Below are 21,089 nucleotides of genomic sequence, written 5' to 3' on the forward strand. Positions count from 1 at the left end.
GGCCTGGGAGGGGTCCCATAGGCCGTCCGATGGAGGGGGATGACCCTGGGGATCCTCCCAGGCCATTGGGTTGCCTGATGGTCCCCCCTTCACCGGCCAAAATGAGCTCCGGCCGCCGACGTCAATGGCCAGGGGCACGAATGGATAGAACTGCCCCTGGCCATCCGATCCTCTTTATATATGTCCAACGGTTGTGATTAAATCACAGTTGTGGACCATTCTTATGGTGTGCCCCTACTCCGGCCTCGTCAGCGCCCCATCAGCCAGCTCTGTCAGACGTTTATCCACGTCGCCTTCTCTGATTCGTTCCCGAGGGGTCTCGCGATCCTCGTCAGCTAACGCGGCCAATCAGAGGCTTGTGGCATCTAAATAAAAAGGTTAGATAATAAGAGGTTGATCCTACCATCCGATTTTCCTTGGGAAGATTGGATGGCTAAGATCTAGATCCTCTTTAAAAAAAAGCCCGAAATGATACGGGTTTCGAGCTGGGTTGGCTCGAAGCCCGGTATCATTTTCTTCTTGTTTTCTTTAAGATCGCGGCCCGTTGGGTCACGAGCAATACTCCCCGACGGCCCGGCCCGATGCAATTCTGATTGCAAGTGGGATTTTGCAATCCCATATTGTAAAATTTGAAAATATCGAACAGTATATAAATTTCAGTATCTTTTAGTTATTGCCTTAAACCGAAGTATATACCTCTCTTGTGTGATCGCTATGGGCCTGTGCGGGTTTGGATATGGGTCTGCTGTACTTTGGGCTACTAGTGCATTGTGCTTGAGAGCATTGCGCTTGCTGAACCTGGCTGCCGGCTTGAGGCCTGGCCCTTGGGTTGCTCCGTAGCCGTCCCATATAATCCCTGCTTTTATCTTTATTTTTTTCCTCATTAATACTTCCCTCATTCTTTCTTCAAATTTAATACAGAATTTTCCCCTAAAATTTCATAGACAAGATACTAAATAGAACATGAGAAAATTAAATAGGTATTAGATGTATATTTCAACTAAAAAATATTTAAATTGTATAATGTGCATAAAAATGACATTAAAATGCATCATTTTCATCATTTGTTCTATTTAGTGCATAACATGCAATATTTCATGAAATAGGATGAAATACACATGATTGATCCCAAAATGCCTTTAAAATATGTATAATTACATGACTCATTTTGGACTTATCATTGACCCTTGATCTCTGTCCCACTAGATATGAAAATGATCATCCAAGAATTCAATTATAAAAAAGAGAAAATTTTAAAATACCTAATTCACTCCCATGTCTTAGGCATAATCCAGGCCATAGAAATTAAGAATATTGTATTATTGACTACAAGAGGAATCCAGGGCACATGACATTCACCATACAAAAGGAGTAGGTTACTACTGGAGAGTAATTTTTTATTAAAATATAAGAATATTTTAATAAAAAATATTCTTGGGATTTTAATAGTTTCAAGGGAGAAAATATGCTGAAAATATGTAAAATAAATAAATAAATCAATAGCTAAAAAAGATATATAGGGTTTTTAATAATATTTGGGGATTTTTAGAGTTAAAAACAATACAAATAAATTCAAATACCACTATTCTGCTCTCTAGTGGTGGATTTTGTGAGGGGTTGCACTAGCCCGAATGGAAGTAGCAAACTGCGGTGATAACTAACGAGTGCATGTTTGTGGAATCAGAGCCAACTTGTGTACGATCTTAGGGATGAAGACTTGTTTTATCGTACGTGTTGCATGAACATGCAAAACTGGTTCATCGTACAATCGAATTCGATATTTATTTGTATTGTCATCATGTGGAATACATGATGCAATGATATGAATTTTATTTTTTGTCGGATAGTACTTCCACCTTTAGAATGATGACAAAACTCTCATCGGTTGTGACAAATGCGAGCTGAGGTGGCGGAGCTTCATTCTTCCCCTTATTCCTCAGGGGCATCCCTGAGGTGGTTGACTGCCTCAAGGGGCCTCAGGGGCTGCCCTGAGGCGGTTGACCATCTTGAGGCGTTGAGCACTTTATAGGCAGTCACCACCTCTAAGGGCCTTAAGGACCCTATTTGGGCCACCCAAAGGCCCTGCAGGAACCAATATGATCGGCCCATGTCGGGCCACCAAAGGGCCCTGCGAGACCCAGTATGGGTGGCCCACTTAGGGCCGCTTAAGGGGCCCGTACGAGAGCCCTTATGGGTGGCTCAAGATGGGTTGTCTAAGGGCCCTACAGGACCCCGAATGGGTGGCCCATATCAGGTCGCCCAGGGGCCCCGCAAAACCATTGGGAGGAGGAGGGGGGGGAGGGGATTTCGGACCGCCCAAGGCCCTGCGGGAACCCTTGATGGGCGGCCCAGTTCGGGTCGCCCTTGGGGCCGTAATATATATATATATATATATATATATATATTTATATATATATAGGGCCGCCTCTTGGGGCCCTTTAGGCATAATATGGGTGGCCCATTTTGGGCTGCCCTAGGCCCTTGTAAGACCTAAATGGGCAGCCATGTTGATGGAGCGCACCCAAATGACACCGACAAAATGTCATCGGAGCCATCTTTGCCATCATCAGCATCATCGTCGGTTCGTGTCCAGCCTGACCAGCACGCCAAAGCATTTGTGAAGACGCCCGATTTTAAATACCCCGGGTAGAGCATGTTGGCGCACGTGTTCGTGTTTTCATTATCTGTTTTTATTATTTAATTTATGTTTTGTGTTCATCACGACGAGTGCACCCTACACGTCGTGACACATCCGTATCGTCGTGTTTTCATATCCGCCCATGTCGCTTTATTTTCACATAGTGTAATCTCTTACTTTCTTGATTTATGTTGTAAATGGGGGGGGTCTCTTATTGGACTCCCCCTTGTTGGACTCATTGTAAGGGTCCCATCATGGCCCTATATAAGGCCATGATGGGACAACGTTCATTCTAGATCTGGATTTTCAAGTTTGTTGCAATTATTCCCCGTTGTTCAGATCTCACCAAGAAGAAGAGATGAAGGAGGAGAGGAAGAAGAGGAGGAAGAAGAGAGGAAGGGAAGGAGAAAGAAGAAGGATTGGACGTTGTCGTCTCATTCGGTCGCCCCTCCAGGTCACCGTTCGCCGCTGTCCAGGCACGCACATGCAGGGTGGAACCGCCGTGTGTCCCCGACTCGACGCCACCAAGTTTATGACTTTAGTGGAAGTGCTGCACTCTATGGTCAATGCGGCCCCATGCGCTCACGCGTCCCCGACCCACTCGCGCGCCCAGACTATGTGATTCCACTCACGGCCACCCCCCGACACTCCGCGCAGCATGTGTTTGACCGAAACCTTCACCTCCGGCGGGGCGCCTTGTTGGCCCTTATCGCGGATGTGGTTCGGCACCGCCCGCAACGGATCAATGCAGCTTACATTGTGACCCGGCCGCGAGCATTGTACGGTAGTGTATGCGCCCTACGACCAGTCCCTTGTGTGATCGCAGCCCGGACCATCCACACCAGTGCACTCACGTGTAACCCAATGACGTCCCGAGTGGATCCAAGTCTCCCTGCTCGGTGATGCTACGGACTGAACGCGAACGTTGCCCGGACATGGACACGTTATCGACCCATCTCACGGACATTGTTCAGTGCTTGCATCACGACCGGCCCGCGAGTGCCAACTGCAACGTATGCGCTCCTTTTGTCCAGCTCGTGTATGCCCGTGGCCCCGACTGCTTGCGATGGTGCAACTGAGTATCTCCCGTAGTCATCGCTCGTTGAGCCGCCATAGCTTCCATTCACACCGCGCTCGTGTTTTGAATTGCACCATCATGACTGCTGCTTGCGCCCGAGCCCACTTCACATCCGGAACCAGTTTACCGCACATGCGCTACCCCTCGGCGAGGCCCAACCCCGGATCGCAGTACTTGCCACTCCGTCAAGCCGACGAAACACCGCGATGCATGTCTGCCATTGCACCGATCCCATGCCTCGTCGACGTGATGCCTATTGTCGCTCGCAACGGCCGTCTGTCTCTGCTCGCGCCAGTCCACCACAAGATCGCACTCGCCGAGCTCAGCCGTTTGCTTGAGCTGCCTTGCCTTTGCTCTTCCCCATTCATCGCCTTTGTCCTTCGACTTAGCTCTGACCATTGCTAAAGTGCCATGCCGTCCCTGCCAGTCGAGCTACCCCGTGCCCTTCTCCAGCACCATTCCACCACACCTACCTATACCAGCCCCTACACTGACGAAGACCCCGACGATGAGCGATGCCACTGACGAGGTACGTCACTCCCATTTGCTTGTCAGTTATATTACTTTCTTCAGTATATTTTTGACTGCACTCCACCGCGCTCGGGTTAGTTTAGGTGAGAAAATTATCGATAAAATTATGATTTGAGTGAATTTCCAGGTGCAGGTCGAGCACGGCCGTTACGTGCGAGCCCCTATGGAATTATTGTGTTCAGCGCCATAGCCACCGTCGTCGCTCCGACGAGGGTCAGAAGGTCATTGTCATCATCATCAGTTCCCCTCCCGAAGCTCAGAGCTCGATTAATCTCCTTGAGTAGGTGCCTGCACGTACATTCCATCTAGGTCATTTGCACTCAGGCAGTTACTTTCACCCTAGTGAATTATCCGTCGGACGAAGTCATTGATGACGTTTGACATCACATGTAATAGGTTCTAGGGTCCTTGGAGGCTAAGAATTGGTGGCCCAAATATGGGCCATTACAGCGCCAATTCCAAGGCAATAATAGCCCTTATTGGGCTCTCAGAGATAGAAATTTCGAGTTTAAGTTGAAAGTCATCTATTATAGGGTTGATAAATCAAGTTTACGGGATTTTCACCATCATTAGCTGGCCCAACGAGGTCTGAATATATTGGTCTTTGTTTTTTGAATACAACAGATTATGCTTGGTATTTTGACTTGAAAATACCCACCGTCATGGATAATCGAGGGTATTCATAACAGTACATGCAAATTCAGTGGATTGCCCAGTGTCATGAGTTTTCGATGGAAACAATATCCTTCCAAAGTGGGCTCTTTGGTAGAAATCATTTACTCTATACATTGGATGCAGTGTGCACATGTCAGATGTCGGTACTAGTTGGTCCAAAGGATGGCAACTACTGGACATGACTTTGTGCTCTCCTAATAAATGACATGAGACAAATATTCAGTTAATTTTTTGTGATTCAGTCCAAAGACAGACTTGCGAGTTAACAGGATTTTTTTGTCTGTGTTATTATTCACAACAAGACGTCACTTGCAGTCAATGTTATTGTCCGAAGATGATACATTAATGTTGCGCTCGATGTCTTGCAATGGGTTTTACTTTCTTTGCAATTCATTTCCTTATGTGAGCAATTTGTCCTATTCTACAGCGACCGCACACGAGTACATCATCGCTCAAGGGCATAGAATTCCTATCTTGAATCTCAATAACTTTCCAACATGGAAGAAAAATGCGATGCTTGCCCTCGCATACTCAAATCTTAATTAAGCCATGAGATCTGAAAAACCAAACGAAGCAGATGAATAAAATCTGGAGGCATGGGAAAGATCAAATTGGTTAAGTTAGATGACAATGCAAAGTGTTGTTCGTGAATCTTATCAGGCAGACCTTATTCGAGAAGACATTACAGCAACAGAGTATGGCAAAAATTGAATAGAATTTTGCAACTCATGAAGAATCTCAAATACATGAACTTCTATATAAGTTGATGTCCATGAAATTTCATGAAAAGGGTCACATTAGAGAACATGTTTTGGAAATATCCGCTAGAGCTACTAAAATCAGACAATTAGACATGGATGTGTTTGAAAAGATGCTCATGCACCTTGTGCTATATTCACTTCCTGCGCCATATAAATAGCTCAAGTTGGCATACAAGGTTTTGTGAGTAGAGATGAGTCTTAACGATTTCATTTCACTCTATGCTCAAGAACAACAACAATTAATTACAGAGCGTCAAGAAAATGCCAATTTGACCACAAATGCAAAGAGAAAAAGAATTGCCCTAAGTTTCATTATTAGCAAGCAAAGAAAGGTAATCGGACATCTCTAGTTTGTTCAGAAGTTAATCTTGCCTCTATGCCCTTAGACACGCGGTGATTCGACTCTATTGCTATTATTCATCTTAGCATGTCTGTGCTGGGTTGGCCCCATTGCTGGAAACTGAGTGCTGCTGAAAGCTTCATCTACACTGGGAACAGCAATTCAGCAGCAGCGGAAGCAATAGGGAAGTCTGGATGTCATTTACACTTGATAGAGACTTTTGTTGTACCGTCTTTTAGACAATTTAATTTTTGTCTTTGTTTTGGACATATTCAGTTATACTTGTCTATTCGGAAATAGTAGAGTTAGTCTCTTTTTTGAATCAAGTCTAATTGACACCAGCTCTTTATTGAGTGATAGCAACCTCTATATACTTGATGTGGACGTCCAATCCAATAAAATTTTGCACACTAGTGCAAAAGGGGCAAAGAGGAAGCTAACGCATAAGAATTCTATTTCATTATGGCATAAGATACTTGGTCATATATCTTATCATAAGATACGCCTTGTGTCATATGGCAATCTAGATCCCGTTGATGACAAGAATATTCACACTTGCATCAAGTGTGTCAAGGGAAAACAAGCAAAACCTAAGGGAAAAGGGACCGTCCCAAGGAACGGATAATGGTTCGTCATCCGTCCGCATTCCCTAATCCAAACCTGAAGTAAGAACATCCCCAAATTCTACCTCGATATATCCTTTCTTTCACTCTCCCTCCGCCAATTCTTCTCGATCGGCGCCCGATCGGCGAACAATTGAACGAGCTCTGTAGCTTAATCTTCGCCTCCAATCCCCCTCCTCTGCCGTTGCCGGTGATCACGCTCAATCGATCAAGGTCATTTTTTTCGATCTTCTCCCCGTTTTTTTCCCGCAGCGAGCTAGGGTTTCGGTTCCGAATCGCAAGAATTCTCTGCGGTTTGAGATCTGATCGATTTCTTATTTCAATTCCTCGATCTTTGATCGGTAAAAGGATGGGGAAGAACGATTTCCTGACTCCGAAGGCGATCGCGAACCGGATCAAGGCCAAGGGGCTGCAGAAGCTGCGATGGTACTGCCAGATGTGCCAGAAGCAGTGCCGGGACGAGAACGGGTTCAAATGCCACTGCATGAGCGAGAGCCACCAGCGGCAGATGCAGGTCTTCGGGCAGAACCCTAATCGAATCGTCGGCGGCTACTCGGAGGAGTTCGAGGCCACCTTCCTCGACCATGTCCGCCGCGCTCACCGCTTCTCCCGCGTCGCCGCCACCGTCGTCTACAACGAGTACATCGCCGACCGCCACCACATCCACATGAACTCCACCCGCTGGGCCACTCTCACAGAATTCGTCAAATACCTCGGCCGCACCGGCAAGTGCAAGGTGGAAGAAACCCCCAAAGGCTGGTTCATGACCTACATCGATCGAGATTCAGAAACAATCTTCAAGGATCGCCTCAAGAACAAGCGAATTTCCGCCGATCTCGCGGACGAAGAGAAGCAAGAACGCCTCATCGCTCGTCAGATCGAGAGAGCCATGTCATCTCAGCAACAACAACAACAGACCCTCGATCCTATTCCAGAAAATTCTTCCGAGCAGAACTCTGATGTTCTTCCGGAACCCTCTTCCGGGAAGATTGCATTCTCTCTTGGGGGAATCTCATCTAAGCCGAATTTGACCGTGGCTGCTCCTCTCGAAGTCGAAGATGGGGAGAAATCTGCGAAGAAGATGAAGGTTTCTGGCCAGGGAGGAGTGTCTGCTCTTGAGGAGTTGATGGCGGAGGAAGAGAAGGCCAAGGAGAGGAGCAACAGGAAGGATTACTGGCTCTGCGAGGGGATTGTGGTGAAGGTGATGAGCAAGGCGCTGGCAGAGAAAGGGTATTACAAGCAGAAGGGAGTTGTTATTAAGGTGATTGACAAGTACGTGGGGGAGATTGAGATGTTGGAGAAGAAGCATGTTCTGAGAGTGGATCAGGAAGAACTGGAGACGGTGATTCCTCAGATTGGGGGAATGGTTAGGATCGTTAATGGCGCTTACCGGGGATCTAATGCCAGGCTAATCGCTGTTAACACTGATAAGTTCTGCGCCAAGGTTCAGATTGAGAGGGGGATCTACGATGGCAGAGTCTTGCCCGCCGTTGATTATGAAGATATCTGCAAACTTCACCAAGGAAGCTGACATTTTGGATCGACAGATTGCACATTCCTCTCTCTTACTAGTTTGGCGTTTTGATCGATTCTTGGGTGTTTTATCTCAGATTCTGAGTTTCATATCTATGGGGCCATCAAGAAGAAGAAGTAACTCAAGAAATCTAGAGAATTCTAGCCGAAGAAGAAGACAGAGAAAGGCAAGCTAATGATTATTTGGGGGACTTTTTTTCAAAGGAAGAAGGCCTTTTGTTCTGTCATGAGAAGTTGAGCCCACAATTTCGACCCATAATTCAGGACCTGTGATCATAGTGTCTGATAGTTAAATACCCATCGAGGATGCTAGTTAATGATTACAGTTAATATTTTAAAATGCTATTTATTCTCTTTTTTGAGATTCAATATTTTGAAGCGGTAGGCAATTATCAATGGCCATCATTAGAAGGATATTTTGGAAAATGTTTTTCGAAGAATAAAGAAAGACTAAGAGCAAGTTAGGAGGGAAGAGAGTAGAAGAATAAGGTTCAATGAATTCATGATAGAATTACACTGTGTTGCGCTCATTATACATTCTCAAATTCTAGAATAGTTCCGTTGAAAGAAATAGAAAAATAAGAGCCAATATCTAGTATGGTATAAAAATAATGAGGATGTTAGCATTTGCAATATTTTACCAACTTTGGTAAAACCAGATTGAACTGATACCATGAGTGAGGGATTCATGGGTTTTCCAAAAGTCTGCTCCAGTTTTGAAACTAAGGGGAAACAATAAAACTGTGGCAGCTGCTGAATATTGAATTTGAATGAGTATTTATTTTACAAAAATGTTTTATAATATAAGCATGAATGTAATCTAAACATAAACATAAGCATCAGCACAAGGATGAGCATGTAGGGATCGCCAAACGTCATCCGTCATGTCACACGTCACCGTGATGGACACGTGACGGATGACGTGACGGTGACGGTGACAGTGACAGATTGCCCGTGACGGTGGCGTGATGATGACGTGGAAGTCCGGACGAGTGCCGTGACGAAAAGTCCGTCACATATGACGTCCGTGACGGAATTTTAATACAATTATATTTTTTCATTAAATAGTGGTAATAACTAAATTGTGACGAGATCTATGGTTTAATCTGTTATGATAATCAAATTATTAACCTTAAATTTTGAATGTAGATAGTTTATTAATTAAGTTCTTGACTGAAAAAATTAAAGAATATAATGAATAATTTTTTGACAGAAAAGTGAAGACATTTATATATTTTTTATATGCAGTTAAATAACTAATTTGTTGGCACTTGTCAGGGGATGTAAGAAATTTATTGTACCAATTAATTTATTGACCGAGAAACTAAGAATTTTTTAACGCAAAGTCAGTAAAATTGAATAACTTTTTTTACAGATTTAAAAATTTTAATTACATTTCAATAATGAATTATACAAGTAAAAGAATTTAATAAATTAATATCCTGTTGGAAAAATGTAGTATTTACTGTCTTATGGTTTAGTATGTTAGGATACCAAAATTGTTGATGTAATATAAGTAACTTGAGATTTAAGTGCTTGGTTAGAAGCTAAATATTTAGCTAAAATATTTTTTTAAGAATGTGAAATTATGAATGTGATAATTAACCTGTTGACGCAGCCGTGAAGAATTCATATTAATATATTAATTTTATTTTATTGAACAATTTAGTGACTCACCAGTGACAAAGAAGATATAATAAATTAATATAACTATAGAGAAAATGCCAAAATTTAGAAACTGATTATAAAAAAGGAATCTGTTTAGAAGTTTGCTCAAGATAACGTAGTGACCAAAGGAATTTGAAACTGTAAAATATCTAATCAGCTCATTTTTCTTGGAACCAAGGCCCTCTGCTCCTCTAGGCTCCAAAAGGAATTGGCACAGGCTTCTCCACATGCTATGCAATCGAAGGCATAACTGAAAGAATGACAGAGATTAATTAAATGAAAATTCAAAAAGTCTATGGTGTTTCCATTTTGAATAGAGATCGTACCTTTGAAGAAAACTGAGACCTGATCCCGTCTTGAGTGATGTACTATTTCAATATTTGTGGTGACAGATTCTGCAGATACCAAAAATACATAATTTCCTAATCAAATTTCAAAGGGACACCTTAAGCTAAAAAAAAATTGGAACAAAGAACCATATTGGTCGAAATTTTTCATGATACGGTTGTCATCAAAACAGTTTTCAATGATGATTTCATACACCTAGATGTTGAACCAATAAACCACCAGGATGTTAAAAAATGAAGAAAAAATCCATTGGCTCAATATAATTAGATAACGTACAGTTATAAAATCATGGACTTTATTCTTGAGAAAGTAAGATTATATAATTATCCTTGAGAATGTACGGTTGGAGAAGCTCCCCTATTAAAAACTGAAAACTGATAGGAGGCAACAAAAATAAAATAAAAATAAAAATATTCACTCCACTGACAAATACGCGAAAAATATTTTGAGTCTAAAGGATCCTCAAACATGAAAGAAAGAACGTAAAACCTCTGCAATATATCGACTAATGTGACGACAAAAATCATTAGAAAAGTTTTAGAGAAACACATGAAGGAGACAGAGAAATAACATATGCTATCATCAAATCGAAAGAACCCAGAGAATGTAAATAAGATAAAATCAATCACAAAATTACTGTTGAATAGATGACATTCCACCTCAAGAAGTGCCCATTTCCTATGCTTCGCCAAAATTGGACGAGAGGGTGGAACTTACTTTTCTGGTTTCGTAAATTGGAAACGAAAAGAAAAAGGCTGTCTCCATAGGGTAACTGTTTTTCATAGAAATATCTTTCATTGAAATGAAATAAACATACAGAGTGCTAAGCTAATAAAGCAGAATCAACTACATCATAAGAGAAAAAAATGGTTTAATTTTTTTTGCATGACAAAGTTCAGAACACGACAGCAAAAGATGGAGCACAATCAGCTAGAAGAAACTTACGGTGTCAATTCTTCACAACAAGATTGATGATGCTACAAAACAATTGTCCTTTGAAATTACATTAGATGATTGGATCGATAGAAGTAAATTAAGAGTAAAGACTTACACTAGTCTTCGTCTTCAGGAAAGTCATCTGCCCTATCTGCATCGCACAGTTAAGCGTTCTCAGCACGCAACCAACACTTCACTGTAATCAGGAGCTCGATGCTTTAGCACTACGACGTGCCCGCTTGAAAGTGACAACTGCACATCCCGCTGAGAATAAACGCTCTGTTGGGGCACTGGTTGCACATACTGAGAGAAATTCTTGCGCAAGTGTAGAAAGCCGTGGGTAGGTTCGTGCACCAATACGTGCCCACCATCCCAACGCTGTCTCGTTGTCCTTCTTCTTGGTTGATTGTAGATACGCCTCCAATTCCTCGGCTGGAGTTGGTACTTGTTGTTCCTTCTCTCTAGCTAGCGCTATGCCATCAATATGTTCTGCGAGCCAGTCCTCATCCTCGGGGTCGCTACAGATTAGGTCTTGCTCACCGTGTTGGGGCATAAGTCCGCCAACAAATGCCAGTGCTTCCTAGAGGCCACTAGAGTCAATTGACGCTCCCTTGTTGAAAGGGTCAAGAATTACAGTTGTCGTCGTTGCATGATTTTTTGAAATCATCCCCTCATATTTTCACATCTTCGACTTCATGCTCTCACAAGCTTTGCGGATGGATGCAATTTGTGCGAGAGTCATCCTTCTTCCCGATGCGAAAATTGTAGACATATCGAACTTCAGCAATATTGTGTCGATTTGTTGCATCAGCCCCTTCATGATGCGGATCACTTCCACGACTCTCACTGTCTTCGAGCCACTAAGGGATTTTGTCGTCCGATAAAAGGGCCCTAAAATGTTGTAAAAGTCTGCCAACATTTCCCATTCCTCACGTGAGATTCTGATGTCCTTATCGGTGACCTACATGATCTATAACGGCATAAAATCGACGAATTCTCTCTTCTCCAATGCAGCATGCAACATGTCATGCGTACTGTTCCACCGCGTCGGGCAATCTAAAGAATGTTGGTTGTGATTCTTCCCCATGTCGTTGCACGTCTTCATGTACTGTTGTCGTCGTTGTGTCAATGCTTGGATGCTCATCACTAATTGCCGAACACGGGCAATCGCATCTCCCAGGACGAGGCCACTATCACGGCTGACCATTTCTACATGACTTGCCGCAGCCTCTCGCAGAGCGTCCAAGTCATCTGTATCAGCGTCGTAAACAATTTCATCTGTGGCGTCTGATGCACTGTTGTTAGCAGTCTTAGGAGGACGTGTGGTCATTGATATACATAATGACTGTAGTGCAGCTTGGACGATGATGTTCAACATGTGGGCAGCACAAGGGACATGTCGGTCCTCAGTGAAACGGTTGTTAATTGGCTTCATTTCCTTTGCGAGCAACGCTATCATCCACCCATTGCTTGATGCATTGTCTGTAGTGATCGACCCAACCTACATGATAAAAATGTTAGTCTTTCAATACGGTAGTACGAGCCTAAAATGAGGCCAGACTAAGAGCTTTCGACCTTCGTCTTCAAGCCGAAGTCTTCCAACGCTTGGAGCACTATTGCGCTCGCATTCTCGCCATTGTGTTTGCCGACCAGTTCGCGTATAGCAAGTACACGTTCGCATTGTTCCCACCAGTTGTTCACCCAGTGAATCGTGACACTGAGAAGACCACAGAAATTCTCGGCGGTCCACGCATCAACCGTCAGGGAGACCCTGGGGACATCTGCTAATAAATGTACGAGCTTTCCCTTCATGTTCCCATATGGCTTACGCGTCGTATCCTTTATTGCCTTTGAACCTGGCGGGTCAATTGTCGTCTCCGCGGCGTACTTCCACATAATCTTGAACCCGACGTTGTCTACTGTAGCCCATGGGAAGTTTGTGAGACAAACAAACTGCGCTATAATCTCCTGTCTTTTCCAGCGTTTTCTTGGCGGCACCACCCTGCCCGTACGCCTCCTTTATCGTACGTTACTCGAGATTAGTCCCCTTCATCTCGTGATATACTCAGCTATGGCTGCACTCCAGATGCCTCCAGAAGATGTTCGTAGACCCGTCTTTTCGCCGCTTCAACCTATTGCGCAATGGGTCAACTTTTTGGTCACGGCATAGTAGGCACGCCCACACGCCTGACCCTACTTCCGTGAAGCACCGCAGTATTTCAGCCTTCCCTTTACGTTTGGGAAGGCTGAAATACTGCGGTGTATGTCCTCGTCTGAGGACATACAAGAAACGGCCCTAGTGGTGTATGTCCTCATCCGAGGACTCTACGGCCAAGTCAACACACTCGTCGCCACTTAGAGTGCCCATTGCCGACTATGTCCTAGGGAAATAGGTGAAAGAACTCATTTATTAACTCATAACTTTATCTTCTAATGAAGGACTAAATGCTACACATTAAGGGATCCATCTACAGTCATTCACTTTTCGTCCTCTTTTCTAATAATGATATAATTCAAAGCTATGGATGCTTCATCTATGAATGAAAATTTACGACTGAAGTGCTGAAACTTTTCACATTTCACAAACATCTAATGAAACTGTCAAGTATTTTTAAGGCATTTGCAAGCATTTTACACAAAAAAATGATAACCAACTAGATGAGCACATATCAAAACCTTCATTGACAATATTTATCTCTAACAGGCCATTTCAGTCGGCTGTAAAATGTACACCATTCAAGGTGCTCAGCTTAGAATGAGAAAAAAGAGAAGCTAGACAGAAGAATGAGAAAATGGGAGCGGGACATAAGAGTAAGAAAATAAATAAAAGAGAAAGAAGAACGATGAGAAGGAGTGAGAAAGAAGAAATAAAAATAAGTGACAAAGCAAAGAAGAAAGAGAAGAATGAGAAAAAGCGAATGAGAAAGAAGAGTGAGGAAAAAGAGAGTCGAAATAGAGTGGTAGGGAAGAGTGAGAAAAAGGAAGAGTGAAGAATAAGAAAAAGAGTCTGGCAGAGAAGAATAAGAAAAAAAAGACAGAGTGTGTGAGTGAAGAGATAATGAGAGAAAGCAAGAGAGGAGAGAGTGAAGACTGAGGAGACTGTGAGAGTGAAGAGAGAATGAGAGAAAGTAAGAGAGGAGGGCGAGAATGTGAGAGTGTGAGAGTGAAGAGAGAATGAGAGAGTAAGAGAAGAGTGAGAGAGAAGAGAATGAGAGACAGTAAGAGAGGAGAGAATGAAGAGGGTGTGAGAGTGAAGACAGAATGAGAAAGAGTAAGAGAGGAGAGACTGAGGAGACTGAGGAGAGTAAGAGGGAATGAGAGAAAGCAAGAGAGGAGAGAGTGAAGACTGAGGAGACTGTGAGAGTGAAGAGAGAATGAGAGAGTAAGAGAGGAGAGAGAGAAGACTGAAGACAGTGTGAGAGTGAAGAGAGAATGAGAGAAAGTAAGAGAGGAGGGTGAGAAGGTGAGAGTGTGAGAGCGAAGAGAGAATGAGAGAGAGTAAGATAGGAGTGAGAGTGAGAAGAGAATGAGAGACAGTAAGAGAGGAGAGAATGAAGAGGGTGTGAGAGTGAAGACAAAATGAGAGAGAGTAATATAGGAGTGAGAGTGAAAAGAGAATGAGAGAAAGTAAGAGAGGAGAGAATGAATAGGGTGTGACAGTGAACAAAGAATGGGAGAGAGTAAGAGAGGAGAGAGTGAGGAGAGTGTGAGAGTGAAGAGAGAATGAGAGAGAGAAGAGAGAGGAGAGGGTGCAGAGGGTGTGAGAGTGACGAGAGAATGAGAGAGAGAAGAGAGAGGAGAGAGTGAGGAGAGTGTGAGAGTGAAGAGAGAATGAGAGAGAGAAGAGAGAGGAGAGAGTGAAGAAGGTGTGAGAGTGAAGAGAGAATGAGAGAGAGTAACTGAGTAAGAGAGGTAAGAGAGAAGGGTGAGAGAGAAGAGAGTGTGAGAGTGTGAGAGTGAAGAGAGAATGAGAGAAACCAAAAAAGATAAAGAAGAACAAGATCAAAACCAAATAAGAGTGCTGAAGAGAGTACCTTATCAGGGATCAAAACAAAATAAGAACAAGATTGTCGCCTCGTCTTCAGAAAAAAGAGGGATCTAAGATAAGATAACGCCCATTTATTTTCCTTCCAGAGCAGTAAGAACATTGAATTGAAATGCAACAAGGTACGTAGAATAATTGGAGAATGAAATTTACATCCATTCCCTTTCCCCCAAAAATCAACAGACATCAAATGAGGATCTAAGATGAAGATCAAGCCGATTTGAAATAAACCGATGACTAAAAGAATATGAAAAAGCAATTTCATTTTATTGATACTCGAATTGAGATGAGAATGCTCAGCCAACCTTCTCAGGTCTCACGCCCTCATAGACACTAATCTTGCCAGCGTAGAAGACTGTCAGCTCCTCTTGATCTGCAGTGGACGTTCAACCTTAGGGTCTCCGTAGTCCACTTCCAGCCTCTCTATAATGTCGTCTCTTCCTCTCGCAGCTGTTGGATCTTCGTCTCTACTTCTTCAAACTGCTCTTTCCTCTTCTTTGCCTTCTCCGTCTCCAGCTGCTGCTCCAGACTCCAACGGTTCAACCTAAGGACCAGCCGTTCAGGGAGCTTCGACTCAGAGAAGTAGAGGAGAATATACGTTAGGTACTAGATAGTAACTAGTAAGTGAAATAATAAGATATTAAAAGAAATAATAATGATAATTATTTCCCAGAATAACTGGAGAGAGAGGGAGAATAATCCAAAAAACATGAAAAAAAAGGGAACAAAAACTTTCATACAATCCCAATTCGCACGGGCAACAACTATTAGACAAAACCCAAAAGAAGAAACTTGCAAAATCCTAAGCAATGTCGTCTCCCTCGCTAAGGGGACAGTTTGGAGGCGGATTCTCTCTATGCCCATCACCTGTTAGACCTTTTGGCACCAACAAGAAGCCACCCATCTCCTGGAGAAGCTCTCCGAGAAGAGCTCCGAGGAGTAGTCCATGGCGATGCTCTTCTTCAGAGCAGAAGCAGCGAAAACCCGCCAAGAAGAGGCCTGAACAAGTTGACAAGGGAGAGGGCGACGAAAACAGAGGTGGGTTGAGCGTTGATCCAGTTGGATTTCTCAAAAGAAGTGGAATTTCCAACAAAATCTTCGCCTAGTTTCTCCAGACCAGTAATCCTATCTCTTTCTCCCCGCTAGTAATTTCTGTCACCAGTGACGGTGACGCCATCACCGTGATGGTGACGTGACGGAATGAGGATGCATGGATGCGCGACGGGTACGTGACGGTTTTTTTTCAAAATCCTCAGATGCGTGATGTGACGGTGACGTGACGAACATTTCGTCACGGCTCATCATCCGTCCCGTCACATCCCGGACGTGCCGTTCCCTATGAGCATGAGCACAACCAAAAACATAAATATAAGAAAAAAATGTTTTTTTAATTATTTCAATAAATGGAGCCAATTTATGAGATTATGTTTAAATTTTTTTATTGGTAAATACACGGTGCCAGGTACAACCAACCTAAGGGTTGTGCTCGTAGACCTATACAGCCATGCCTTGGATGCCACCCATGGGGTTTTATCTATGTAAAATTGAATATTTAGAAGAGTTTATAGGCGTGGAGCAAGCGTAAATGTCCCAACGACACGGATCCAACTCGCACACGCCCATGTATAATGCTCACGCTTATCAGGTATCCTCTTGGAGCTACGTGAAGGGTACAACATCTAGGGGGGACTTAGACTTTAGTCAATACCTGTGTCAGATCTTGAGTAAGTTTTACTGTAACAAGTTTTTGACCAAACCAACGAGGTAAGAAATTTTAGGCACATGTTTAGATTTTTTTTGCCAAAACATATACCAAGACAGAAACCTTAATTTCCTAGATATGGTTGTCATGCGGTTACTCAAATTTAGAGAAAATGAAGGTTAACGTTGACTGATAGCGTAAACGGCATCGTCAACGAAGTCGATGCTAATGGGGTGCCGGTTGACGCTTATCCGTAATGGGCCGAGCTCAGCCCAAACTAACTATATTTTAATGGGCTGGTGGGGACCACAGTAACGGTCTCCTTCGGCTATTTCAAAATTTAAAGAGTATGCTTCCATGGTAGTTACAAGCTTCGTCATCCTTTCGCGAGTTCAATCTCCACGTCTTCGTCATCCGTCCTCGGCGGCGAGCATGGCCGCCGGCGGCGGCGGCGTGGTGGCGCCGCTGTTGGGGGAACTGAAGAAGCAGGCCTCCGTCTTTCTCCGGAATAAGATCCGGATCGCTCGGTTGGCTCTTACGGATGTCACTCCCATTCAGCTGTAATCTTTCTAGTGTTGTTAATTTCTTCTTCTGATTCTGATTCTTACTGTTAATTTCTTCTTCTTACTGTTAATTTCTTATTCTTGCTGTTAATTTCTTATTCTTCTTCGTCTTCTTCTTCTTATTGTTAATTTCTTCTTAGTCTTCTTCTTATTGTTAATGTCTTCTTCTTCTTATTGTTAATTTCTTCTTAGTCTTCTTCTTATTGTTAATGTCTTCTTCTTCTTATTGTTAATTTCTTCTTCTTCGTCTTCTTCTTATTGTTAATTTCTTCTTCTTCTTATTGTTGATCTCTTCTTCTTCATCTTCTTCTTATTGTTAATTTCTTCTTCTTCTTATTGTTAATCTCTTCTTCTTCGTCTTCTTCTTATTGTTAATTTCTTCTTCTTCTTATTGTTAATCTCTTCTTCTTCGTCTTCTTCTTATTGTTAATTTCTTCTTCTTCTTATTGTTAATCTCTTTTTCTTCTTCTTCTTAATGTTAATTTCTTCTCCTTCTTCTTCTTTTTTTTCTTCTTCGTCTTCTTCTCAATGTTAATTTCTTCTCCTTCTTATTCTTTTTCTTCTTCTTCGTCTTCTTCTTATTGTTAACTTCTTCTTCGTCTTGTTCTTATTATTAATTTCTTCTTCTTATTATTGTTAATGTCTTCTTCTTCTTCTTATTGTTAATTTCTTCATCTTCTTCTGATTCTTCTTCTTCCGATCTATTGTTATTTCGACCGGCTAAGGTTTTCCGGATACTGTTCATGTGATCTTCATCAGGTTAACGGAGGAGGTGACGAAGGGGAAGCCTGCACCGCCGGACGCGCGCACAATGGCGATCATATCCAGAGCGGCTTTCGAGATTGAGGATTACTGGAGGATTGTCGACATCCTTCATACAAGGTCTGTGATTCGTGTAACTTGTGTTGGAAATTTGTGATGTCCGATTGGGATCTGATGGATCCAATGATCTATCGAGCCAAATTGCGCGTCGAGAGACCGGATCAGTGATCTGCGCGAAGGATAGATCCAGATCGTCGTTCGTACGACGATTTTTGCCTCCTGATTCGATGCGATTGACAGGATCGCCGATCTCTACTGAATAAATACTGATTTCCCGGTACACGATATGCTGTTCTTGGGCAGATTGGGGAGATCGGGCAGTGCGCAATGGCGGGAAGCGTACAATTCGCTGATCTTGCTGGAGCATCTCCTGACGCACGGTCCCGCCAGCATCGCAGAGGAATTCCAGTCTGATTCGACGGCCATTGCCAGGCTCCAGAGCTTGAAGCTGATCGACGAGCGAGGGTAATTGTTCGTCTGCGCTCGAAATTTTTGAACTTGCCTCTCGATCTAGCGGCTGAGATCGCTTCGTAGCAGCTTCGATTGGGGCATGGCGGCGAAGAACAAGTCGCAGAGGGTGCTGAGATTGCTTCAGCGAGGGCCGCTGCTCCGCGAGGAGAGAGACCGAGCTCGGAAGCTCTCCCGCGGGATTCAAGGCTTCGGAAGGAGAGCGGAGGCAACTCTCTCACATACTCTTCTCTCTCTACATATATATCTCTCTGTATATCTCAGTGTCTCGCTCTCTGTCTCTCACTCTATATATATATACATACATCTCTATCTCTATTTCTATCTGTCTTTGTCTCCCTATATCTTTCTCGCTCTCTCTTTCTTTATCTCTCTCTCGCTCTATCCGTATCTCTCTCTATTACTCTATATATCTCTATCTATCTTTCGATCTATCTCTTGGTCTCTCTCGCTCTATCCGTATTCCTCTCTATATATCTCTTTGTCTCTATCTCTATCTATCTGTCTATCCATCTCTTGGTCTCTCTCTCTATATATATCTCTTTGTCTCTATGTCTATCTATCTGTCTATCCATCTCTTGATCTCTCTCTCTCTCCATCCGTATCTCTCTCTATATATCTTCTCTATCTATCTGTCTATCTCTTGGTCTCTCTCTCTGTCCGTATCTCTCTCTATCTATCTCTTTGTCTCTATCTCTATCTATCTGTCTTATCCATCTCTTGGTCTCTCTCTCTCTCTATCCGTATCTCTCTATCTCTTTGTCTCTCTCTCTCTCTATCTGTCCATCTATTTTTTCTCTCTCTATCTATTTCTTTCCCTCTCTATCAATCTGTCTATCTATCTCTTGGTCTCTCTCTCTATCCGTATCTCTCTCTCTATATATCTCTTTGTCTCTATCTCTATCTATCTGTCTATCTATCTCTTGGTCTCTCTCTCTATCCATATCTCTCTATCTATTTCTTGCTTTCTCTTTGTCTCTCTCTATCCGTTAATCTCTTTCGTCTCTTTATATATATATCTCTCTCGGTCTCATTCTATCTACCCCTCTCTCTCTACCCATTCATCCTCTCCCTATCCATTTTGTATATCTCTATCTCTATCTCTCAATCTCTCTCTAACCCATCTCGCCCTCTTGATCTCTCTCTCAGCCTCTCACAAACCATCTCTCGCTTTCTCCAAATCTATCTCTCTCTCTTCTTCTCTCTCGCTCTATATATACCTTATCGTTTACTAAGATCGGTCTTTTTCTGCAGCTTACTGAAATCCGCGCGAAGCCGGAAAGCGGGAACAAGCGACAACACGAGAGTGAGATCATCTCTTCGTTCCAACTCCCAAGAACAACAGCAGCTGCTAAATCCTTCGTTTTCTCGCCTCTTCTTCTTCTTCTTCTTCTCAGAATTGGACAGAAACAGCATTGAATTTCAGGAAATCAACGCCGACGGAGGATTCAATCAGTTTCCAGGAAAGGAGAACAATTTCAAGAAGACGACGCTGCAATCGGAAGACGAATCAAGACCTCTTCTTCTTCTCCAATGTTCCTCCAACCATAAATCGTTAAATTAAAGAGGTATGTTGTGTTCTTGCCGGGACAGAACAATCGTTAAGACTAAGATTAAGGTAAGGGATGGATTTTCCATAGGCGGAGGCCGTAGCCGAGGCGGATGAGGGCGAGTTCGAAGAGCATGTGGATGATACTGGTAAGTCGAACTTTGGAGCCGGGGATTTCTGACCAGCTCACCGATGTCTCGATCATGGGGATCTTCAGCCGCTTGCACAGGTACACCAGCTCAACATCGAAACACCACCTTCATCGTTCCCAAAATTTCAAAAAAAAAATCAGAAAATCTGGATCATGGTCGCCGTCGTTTGAATGAATGATCTTGTTCGTTGCCTTGGATGGAATGATCAAGCTATGAAAATATGAGTTTTTTCTGCGATCACGAGCATTTTCACCATCGTATGAATGATCTTGAGATGAACTTTATGATCATCTAGCATAAAAAGCACAAGTGAATTATCTGATCATCACAAATGTTACTGATGGAATATCTCGATCATGGCTCGGATTGCATGATCAAGCTATGCGAACATGATTTCTATTCTACGAACATGATCAAGCTATGCGAACATTTTAAAAAAATGCAGGTTCTGATCACGATCATCATCACAATCGTATGAATGATGTTGAGATGAACTTTATGGCTACGAGAATCAACAAATGAATGATCTAGCGCAAGTAAATTATCCGATAACAAATCTTAATAACGAAATACTTTAACCCTGAAAGCATGGGGAAGACACTAACATGCAGATGATTGAATACTATGATCATTGAATTAAATTTTTATCACCTCTTC

At 43.0% G+C, this 21,089-nt stretch overlaps 3 protein-coding genes across 4 annotated transcripts in view; 2 read left to right on the top strand and 1 right to left on the bottom strand.

Annotated features, from left to right (window-relative positions):
- Positions 1-6,715: 6,715 nt before the first annotated feature.
- Positions 6,716-8,524, top strand: LOC144714366 (DNA/RNA-binding protein Kin17, conserved region). Its single transcript, XM_078589091.1, has 2 exons — positions 6,716-6,859; positions 6,995-8,524. Exon 2 carries the CDS (start codon positions 6,996-6,998, stop codon positions 8,175-8,177), a length of 1,182 nt encoding a protein of 393 aa, XP_078445217.1. The 5' UTR covers positions 6,716-6,859; position 6,995; the 3' UTR covers positions 8,178-8,524.
- Positions 8,525-17,235: 8,711 nt separating this feature from the next.
- On the top strand, positions 17,236-20,634 carry LOC144714457 (uncharacterized). Of its 2 annotated transcripts, XM_078589207.1 has the most exons (7): positions 17,236-17,438; positions 18,201-18,323; positions 18,567-18,728; positions 18,801-18,939; positions 19,986-20,037; positions 20,129-20,299; positions 20,372-20,634. In XM_078589207.1, the coding sequence occupies exons 1-6, from the start codon at positions 17,236-17,238 to the stop codon at positions 20,293-20,295; spliced, it is 846 nt and encodes a 281-aa protein (XP_078445333.1). In that variant the 3' UTR covers positions 20,296-20,299; positions 20,372-20,634. The 2 variants fall into 2 exon arrangements, with proteins under 2 accessions (XP_078445333.1, XP_078445332.1); XM_078589206.1 differs by having other exon boundaries at positions 20,129-20,634.
- The window catches only part of LOC144714455 (Nucleotide-diphospho-sugar transferases superfamily protein), a 5,756-nt gene continuing 4,899 nt past the window's right edge, over positions 20,233-21,089 (bottom strand). The window contains exons 10-11 of the mRNA XM_078589205.1: positions 21,084-21,089; positions 20,233-20,537 (exon numbers count right to left, since the gene is read on the bottom strand). The exon at positions 21,084-21,089 is cut by the window's right edge and continues 59 nt beyond it. Coding sequence (XP_078445331.1) covers positions 20,345-20,537; positions 21,084-21,089 — 199 coding nt within the window. The 3' untranslated portion in view covers positions 20,233-20,344. The remainder of the gene's footprint in view (positions 20,538-21,083) is intronic.

This window comes from Wolffia australiana, chromosome 17 (genome assembly GCF_029677425.1).
Source record: "Wolffia australiana isolate 7733 chromosome 17, ASM2967742v1".
Classification (NCBI taxonomy): domain Eukaryota; kingdom Viridiplantae; phylum Streptophyta; class Magnoliopsida; order Alismatales; family Araceae; genus Wolffia; species Wolffia australiana.

Excerpts from the sequence above, each read along its gene's own strand:
- LOC144714366 (XM_078589091.1), top strand. The coding sequence starts at position 6,996 with ATGGGGAAGAACGATTTCCTGACTCCGAAGGCGATCGCGAACCGGATC.
- LOC144714457 (XM_078589206.1), top strand. The coding sequence starts at position 17,236 with ATGGTAGTTACAAGCTTCGTCATCCTTTCGCGAGTTCAATCTCCACGT. Across the intron at positions 18,324-18,566 it reads GTCGACATCCTTCATACAAG|ATTGGGGAGATCGGGCAGTG; the intron begins GTCTGTGATTCG and ends GTTCTTGGGCAG. Across the intron at positions 18,729-18,800 it reads AAGCTGATCGACGAGCGAGG|CTTCGATTGGGGCATGGCGG; the intron begins GTAATTGTTCGT and ends GCTTCGTAGCAG.